The sequence below is a fragment of the Juglans microcarpa x Juglans regia genome, chromosome 7D (genome assembly GCF_004785595.1).
Source record: "Juglans microcarpa x Juglans regia isolate MS1-56 chromosome 7D, Jm3101_v1.0, whole genome shotgun sequence".
NCBI lineage: Eukaryota > Viridiplantae > Streptophyta > Magnoliopsida > Fagales > Juglandaceae > Juglans > Juglans microcarpa x Juglans regia.
This window is the reverse complement of record NC_054606.1, coordinates 19,308,132-19,316,977: the sequence shown is the minus strand read 5'-3', so window position 1 is coordinate 19,316,977 and position 8,846 is coordinate 19,308,132. Positions and strand designations below refer to the sequence as shown.

The 8,846-nt window shown below is 30.8% G+C and overlaps 1 protein-coding gene across 1 annotated transcript; it reads left to right on the top strand.

The window, feature by feature from the left end:
- The first annotated feature begins 5,585 nt into the window (after positions 1 to 5,585).
- Positions 5,586 to 6,772, top strand: LOC121238815 (F-box protein At2g27310-like). The gene is made up of 2 exons (XM_041135852.1): positions 5,586 to 6,703; positions 6,750 to 6,772. Exon 1 carries the CDS (start codon positions 5,614 to 5,616, stop codon positions 6,649 to 6,651), a length of 1,038 nt encoding a protein of 345 aa, XP_040991786.1. The 5' UTR covers positions 5,586 to 5,613; the 3' UTR covers positions 6,652 to 6,703; positions 6,750 to 6,772.
- Positions 6,773 to 8,846: the final 2,074 nt, after the last annotated feature.

Here is an 8,846-nt window from a genome sequence, read left to right as displayed (position 1 = left end):
CTACAACAGTTTCATTTGATATAAAAGTCATAATATGGTGGAGTAAACAAGTTCCAGGCTTAGCAGCTTGTTACAAACAGAGTTACTTGAAAACTTTAGCAGACAACACACACAAAGTACATAATTAAAGAAAAGTTACATTGTCTAGAACTAGAAGCTACCCTCCTGGACAAAAAAACACTCAGTCTCCAAGAGAGAAACCAAAACTTACGTTTTCTTAACCTTAAAGCCCACACAATTAGATATGTTTACTTAAGACATAGAACATAGTCCACACGATTATTGAGTTGAGTTTCTGATATGCCTGCCTCTGTTTCTAGCCAACCATTGAGCTTTTATAGACACAATACAGATTAACAATTATCCTTACCTCGCGAGATGCAGATCGAGACGCAGGGATGTGTGCTAGTTTTTCAAATGTTTGTGTTTGCCCTAAAATTACAGAGAACTGAGAGACGTGTTTGCTCTAGAATCACAAACAAAAAAATAGATGGAGTAAAGAGGGAGAGGGGAGCACGGATTTTGTCTTAGAAAACTTCCAGCAAAAAAAATAGATGGAGTAAAGAGGGAGAGAGGAGCACAGATTTTGCTCTAGATTCTCTCTCTCTCTCTCTCTCTCTCTCTTTTTTGTCAATTTTCATTTTTTTACAGTAGTGGATTTTGCCTAAAATATGGTGTTATGCACGGGAGGAAGGAGAACCTATAAATAAAGGTCAGTTGTGCTCAAAGGACTTGGGGGATATAGGCAGTGCAAACCATACCGACTGAAGCCCAGATTGTGGAGAAAAGCTTCTACAGTTGACAATGAAGGTGAAAGTCTTGTAGATCAAAAAGAATGTGAAAATGATGTGAAAGTCTTGCAAATCAGAAAGAATGCGAAAAATCGGAGGAGGCTCTCGAAGAAGGACTCGAGTTGAGAGACGATTGAAGAATATTAAGGTCTGAGAGCCTGAGAGACGTGCGTTTAATGAACCCGATCGAGTGTGTTTAGTGAATTCGGTCCACACCTCAGGTGTGTTGCGACTGCAGCTAACAGTAAACTGATGTAAATATTTTTTCATAGTGGAAATGGCCAAGTCAGACTTTTGTTTTCAAATCTGATAGTTATTTATTTTACTGAATTTTATATTTATAATTTTATAATAATGTAAAGCATGACTTTCCTTGGGTTGGAAAGTCTTTCTTATCCTCATTTGGCTTGGACAGCTTCCAAAACAAAGGAAAAAGCCACTAGGACCCATAATTTATAGAAGAAACCTCATTTTGTGATGGTTATTGACATGATCAGTAATTTGTAGAAGAAATCTCATTTTTTAATTAAAAAGGTTAAATAAATTAGAAAAATAGAAAATCATAAAAAAGAAAATTTTGAAAGCAAAATTAAAGAAGCTTATAGAACTATAAATTAAAGAAACTAAAAATCGAAAAATAAATTATATACATAAAAGAAAAATACTAAATGTACTTAAGAAAAACTCACAAAAAATTTAGTTCTCTACATGTCAGTTATTAATATTTTGAAAATTATAAAATTTGAAATTTAAAATTCAAATTTTAAAAGAAAACTAATAAAATGAGTCTTATAAATAAAAGTATAAGTAAAATTGTAAGTATATGTAACACTGCTTTACATAAAAATAGAATAGATACATTTCTCTTAGAAACAGTAAAACAATAAAACAAAACACGTATGAAAGTATTAGAAAAATTAAAAAGAGAATAATTGTCAGGGAGAGAAAGTGATCCCTTTCACATTAGGCTATAAATAAATAAGGTCACTGGGCATTATGATTTATTATTAAATATGTTTCTGATCAGCTATTTATGAGTACAAAATTATGATTGATTATTTAAAGATACAACTTTAATAAAACTTGGTTAAACTCGTGTAAACTCGAAAATAATTTTGTATTTATTATTTTTATAATATTATCTCTATATTTATAATGAAATTATTTTTTAATAATTAAATAAATTAGAGAAAATCATACTAAACGCGTTACTTGAATCAACTATAGTCATTGATATATGTATATGCAAACTTCATAAAAAAATATTAACAAAAATTCAATACTTTGTTTGTCAAACTTTGTAGATAAAGTTCTAAAATACAATATAAATAATCTATTCTATCAAAATAAAGCAAATTGTAAACAAACTCAAACTCACTCAAACATAAGGCTGCATTTGGATGTTGAACTGAGTTGAGTTGAGTTGAGATGATAAAATATTATTAGAATATTATTTTTTAATATTATTATTATTTTGAGATTTGAAAAAGTTGAATTGTTTATTATATTTTGTGTTGGAATTTGAAAAAATTATAATGATGAGTTGAGATGAGTTGAAAAGTCTACTCATCATTCCACACACTACACCTCTTTAAATTTTTCTTTTTCTTTTTTTTTTCATAACAAGAATTTTGCATTTCCATTTATTTTTTATTAAAAATTTAAGGGAGAGACCGACGTTTTAAAATTTGAAACTTACGGACCAAATCAAGGTTTTGTCAATGAAATTTTCAAAGATGGCTTTCCTGGAAATATTATTTATTTTCCTGCAAAATTTATTATAAAGAAATTTTTGTGATCAAAACAAAAGGAAGGTCAAAAGAGTATACTTTCATTTTTTTTAATTCAAAGAATCATTTTTTTCTCGACGGAGCTGTAACGGAATTAATAACGGTCGATGTCACATACAGGAATTCTTTCAATAACGGTGGGCGTTACTTTTCTCTTCCCAATCAGAAGAATTAGCAACTTTTCCATTCAAACGAGAATAGTTGTGGATATAAAAAAAATTATAAAATAATGTGATTTTATATGATTTGTTAGATTTATTTGACAATATAATATATTAAATCAAATCATGTCATGTTCTAAATTTACTTTTGTATAATATTTACTAAAGTATTTCTCTTCTTTAAATTGTTCAATTTGATAGCTACAAGTGATGACTTAATGGGATATACAATTTAAAATTATATGTGCAGTCACTTTTATATATTTTTTATGCACTCTACTAATATGATTGGTTGCATTATTTTTTTTAATTCAAAATAATTATTTTGACTAATTATATTAATAAAATATATAAAAAATACGTAAAATTGACTATACGTAACAAAACTCATATGTCAATAATTTCATCCAAGATTCTCAATTCATCATATCATGATGATTTGTTAGAAGATTTAAATTAATTATGCATGCAAACCAATTACTGCCGAGATTGGAGCCACTACCATATCATCATCTTGGGGTGCACGAAGGGTGCACGAAAATTTTCAAGAATTTAAATGCGATGCAATATTGGCGGAGCTGACACGTGATAAATCTGATTATATATCTTCTTCAATTCTCTATTCTAGTCGATCTAATCTTTATATAAATTTAACATGTGAACTCAACAACATTTAACTATGCTCGTATGAAAATCTCGAACATTTCTAATAAATAAATAAATAATTTTTCAAAAATTTTGATATTATATATGTAAGCATTTAGGAATTGAGCTATCGGATTTGGATACAGAATTCAAATCTTCGATTCTTTAAACAAAAATAAAGTTTCTATTCTTTAAGAGAGATTAAGGTAATTAGGATGGTCAAATAGGTGGATACTGATACGCTTACTATCTATCTACTACTTATTTATTACTTATAGTGTTTTTAATTTTTTATCATTTTATTTTAAGTATTTTTTTAACATCTTTAATCATTAAGAAAAAATTAAAAAAATATATAAACTTATTACTAGTCACTTCCTTAATCACTAAGTAAAATTTAAAAATTTTAAAAAAATAAATATAAAAATAATAGTAAATAAGTAATAAGAGAATAGTAATCCTATCATTTTTTAAATCGAATAAGACACATGACTTATTTTGCGGAATCCAACACAACCCATTTAACTCTTAAAGTAATAAAAAAAGAAAAGAAAAAACACTAAGAAAAGAGAAAAAATATTCACGAACATTTTATCACATCTAATGTTGGGTAATAGGGCAAAGGTTATAAAATAAGTTTTCAAGAGAAAATTTAGAGTGAATGTTATATCTTTAAGTTCCATTTAGATATAGAAAATGTTTCATCTTGTATCATCTCATTATTATATTTTTTTATAATTTTTACATAAAATATAATAAAAAAATTTAAAATTTTTAAATCTCAAGACAATAATATATTAAAAAATAATATTTTATTTAATTTTTAATTTTAATTTAAAATCATGTTAATCTGTTATTTACGTGTCAGATTTAAAAATAAAAAAAATTGCAAATCCAGCAAAAGTCTCATTTTTTTTATAAATCTGTTTTGGACATAAACAAGCCACGACGGCCAAATAAGACTATCGCCTGCAATGATGTCATCAAGTATAATTAGCAAGAAATTAAGATCCTACATTTCAAGAAATTCGGTCAAGATTCTACTGCGAGAAATAATTATATAAATTTATTTATTTACTTTAATAACAAAATAATTGATCTCATGTTCTTCTTCTTTAATCAATTATTTAGTTATTATTTTCTGTTCAAAGATTCAGTTTTTGAAGATGTGTTGAAATAAAAGTCGAGAATTAAATAAAATATTATTAAAAAATATTTTTTTAATATTATATTTATTTAAAAATTTAAAAAAATTAAACTGTTTTGTAAAAATAAAGGCGGCCTAAGCTATCCATCCATACAAGATACAATCATCTTAAATCACGTCTCAACGAAGTTGTGTAAATTAATTATAAAATTGAAAATGAACCAAATCGGTAACACGAACCTGCAAATAGCCAAGAAAAACAAATCAATAACACCACCTTTGAATCATGCAATCTTAAGAGAAATGTTGGTACACTTATAAATGCGTAAGTTTCGTGGATTTATTTAATTTTTAAACAATACACGAAAAAAGTCTACTTTTTAATAGTAGATTTTATTTTATTTTAAAATAAGTGTGAAAAAATTAATTATAAGGTTGTTTTTTTATATTTTTATTTTATGTTACCAATTGCCATTAGATTATTCTTAGAATCTTATTACACTCTTTTTTATATCCTTTTATTTTTCTCGGATCTCTCATATTTTTCTGAAAGGTAAAAAGATCTTTGGCGTGTATTTGCTTGAGATTGTGTTCTCACTTAAAACTTCAGATGTCAATCAAATCTATAGAAAAAAATGCATTTTTCAACTTATGGTTTTTACAAGGATGGATGCTTCATTTATCCGATAAATATATTCAAGAGAAAAGAAAATGCAAAAAATAGATTTTACTATTTTTATTTTCTAATAATTAATACAAAAATTAAAATTCCCTTTAATTATTTCAGTGAACTGAATTAATTCAGAGTTTAGAAATACTACAATTATAAATAAAGAGAAGTTCAATGGATGTTTCATTAAATAAAAAGTAAATAAAATTAAAAAATAAAAGGCTAGATTGATTAAGTACTTATAATATTACTTCAGGAAAAAAAAATAAAAGTACTTATAATATTAGAAGCCGTTGTTGACTGCTACATAGTTTGACTTTGACACACTCTTTTTATAAAAGCTCCCATTCACACCACTCCCTAATTTGACACTCTCTCTAAACAAAGCCTTTTGAAAAATTTGAGCCTTATGGCTTCTTCCTCGACCGGCACATCTTTTGCAATCGTCGATCATGGCGGTGGCCCGGAGATATCTTCCTTACATCCAGAAATCATCCAGACCCACATCCTGACCCTACTCGACGGTCCGACTCTCGCCTCCGCTGCCTGCGCATCGTCCCAATTGCACAAGCTATCCAACGAAGACAAGCTCTGGCGTGACATCTGCTCCACAGAGTGGCCGTCGACTGAACACCCTCTTGTCAGTCTCGCTATCTCCTCGTTCCCAGCCGGGCACCGTTCGTTTTACTCGGACTCATTTCCGGCCATCGATCACCGCTCACAGACGAAGAATACCAACCGTTCATCTCTCCCGTCGGTGCTGCTCTCCGCCGTCGACATCCACTACAAGGACGAGCTTATTTTGTCTAAAGTTCATGAGACTGTGACAGAGTCCGAGACAGGGTGGTTTCTCTGCTCGCCTTTCCGGGTCGACCTGCTTGACATAAAAGAGTCGGTTCAGACACAGATACGGCAAGTCGGAGATGAAAAGGCGTGGCTCGAGAACCTGGAGGAGAACTTGACCTTAAGCTGGATCGTGATTGACCCAAACCAAAATAGGGCGGTGAATATTTCCAGCCGGAGACCCGTTTCGGTCCAGCGGCATTGGTTGACCGGGGAGATACAGCTCCGCTACGCGACGATTATGGCTGGGGATCATAGTTCGTTGACTTCGGAGTTCGTGCAGTGCGCGGTTGTAGTGACGTGCGGGGGGAAGGCGGGAAAGGAGATGGATGTGAGGGACGTGAGCATGCTGATGGAGGACATGGAAGGGAAGCATGTGAACGGGAGGGAGAGTTTGGTAGTTCTGAAGGCAGCCATGGAAAGTGGGAAGAGAAAGAAGGATACGAGAAAAGGGGAAGGGAAAGAGAGGTTCGAAGAGTATTTGGAGATGAAGAAAGAGAGGAGTGAGAGAAAGAAGAGGAGAGAGAAGGCGATGGACATAGCTTGCATTCTTACCGGGGCTACTATTTTCTTGACCTTTTGGTCCTTTCTTTTGTTCAGTTAGATAGGGAAATAAACCGCCACTTTTACAGTTATTGTTACAGTTGATACAGAAAATAGTACGTGGGATCCAAAGAAGTTCTTTAGATGTAGAAAAAGAAAGGGACCAATACACATTGTTTAATTTATGGTATTATATATTTGATGATGCATTAAAATCTTTTAACTTTGAGTCATATCTTATTATATTATATATACTTAATTTCATTTCACAAGTATCATATTATATTAATATGGTACTGTCTATAAATTATTAGGTTAATTTTTATTTTTTAAAATAATAATTTTAAATATCACATCATGGCAATAAGACTGTAATAATATGGAAAATGATAGCTACAGACAAAGTGTAACTATCAATATTTGTACCGCTCGATTAGACTTCTTTTTTTAGGATTTGTGTTAATTTATTTTCAAGTATTGTGTTAGTTTATTTTCTTGTATTTTTTTTAAAATTCATAAAAAAAAAAATGCTTTAAAATAAGAAAAAAAAATTACACTGTCCGTACAATTGCTCGGTACGTGGGTTTTCTCGGTGGCCCTAGCTAGCATTATCCATATCGAAATCTTCCCATCTTAATGTCGTGATGACGATGAATGTTATATATTAGCTATGATTCATTATAAGCGATCGAGTTCTGAAAGGATTTGGATACACTAGAGCTATAAGAAGAGCATAGCCGTCGATAGTTTTACAATATAAGGACGTTGTGTTTTTTGGTACTTGGGAAGAAAGTGGTCGGTGATCCGAAATTCTAATTACTAGGTATGGGGACTGCCGGCCGGACTGCTACTGTTACGAAACCAAACACCAAGTGAATAACCGACACTTGACGAATATCTTACCTTTTGGTTGGTACAAAGGACGGCCGGACTGCATCAGTGCAGGCTGCTCGAAACCGCCGGCCTTTTGACTTTCAATAAGTCGGCCTTTGATCAGTATAAATATGTTGAATATCGATATTACCTGATCTCCTTTTCTATGTGGACTCATTTATCCGTCATTATCATATATCAGCTTCCTTTTTCGGTGGGTTGTTTGGTGGATACCGACCATTTGCATAATCTCGCACAATAGGAACTGTGGAAAGAGTTATATATATATTCTCGGTCCACGGTGATGGTTCAGAATAAAATTTACTATGTTGGTAATTATGCAATCTCTTGTAGCCACGCATAACTTTTAATATAATGTAGAAATTTTAGAAGATTAAGATTGTATTTAGATGTTAAACTGAGTTGAGTTGAGATGATAAAATATTGTCAGAATATTACTTTTTAATATTATTATTATTTTGTAATTTAAAAAGGTTAAATTATTTATTATATTTTGTATTGGAATTTGAAAAAATTGTAATGATGAATTAAGATAAGTTAAAATAGATTGATGAACCAAATGTACCCTAAGAGGTTGAACAAGATGGCTTGCTTATGAAGAGAGGATCACCCTTGAGGAGTCGTACTCATGCTTAGAAAAGTTGTAGAGATAGATTTGAAAAGATAACTTTTTATATATGTCTATTTCCTTAATTTTTTGAAGTGATGGCATCCTACTTGCTTTATAAAAATTTTTTTTTTAGAAGTCTAAGTCAACTTGTTTTATTTATTTTTGACTTTATTTCTTAATAGTAATAGGTTTTGAATGGGTCAGACCGAGTCAACTTTATCCCGAACACTTGCCTTGTCCAATCTCCCAATGGATCCTGATCAAACTCGACTTGGAAGGAATATTATGTGCCTGCACATTAATTACTGAAATCCTTATCTTAATTCTATGCATTTTTTGGCCGAATCTAGACATCTTGATAAGTCTTGCATGCATGTAGAAAAGATCATTTATTTTCAAGCTTATTTTTTAACGCACCCTGCAACATCCTAAAATAGATCACGCTATAATGAACAAATATTAGTGTTTTAACTTTTTCATAACTATAACGAGTCTAACGTTAAATGGTGCGTTAACATATTAAGTTTGAAGGGAGAAAAATTCTTGCATTGATGATATTCGTTTTCTTTTCTTTTTTTGTTTTTGTTTCCTTTCCTTCCTTCATTCGTTCCTTTCTTAAAGAAGAGATACAGACACCTTTTGACACTTGAGCATATTTAGAAAGCAACAAATTTATTTATCATCTTCTTTCTCATCTTCCTCTCATCATCCCATGATATGATATTAAATATTTTACTTATGAACCAATCATC

Coding starts and splice junctions, on each gene's coding strand:
- LOC121238815 (XM_041135852.1), top strand. CDS start 5,614: ATGGCTTCTTCCTCGACCGGCACATCTTTTGCAATCGTCGATCATGGC.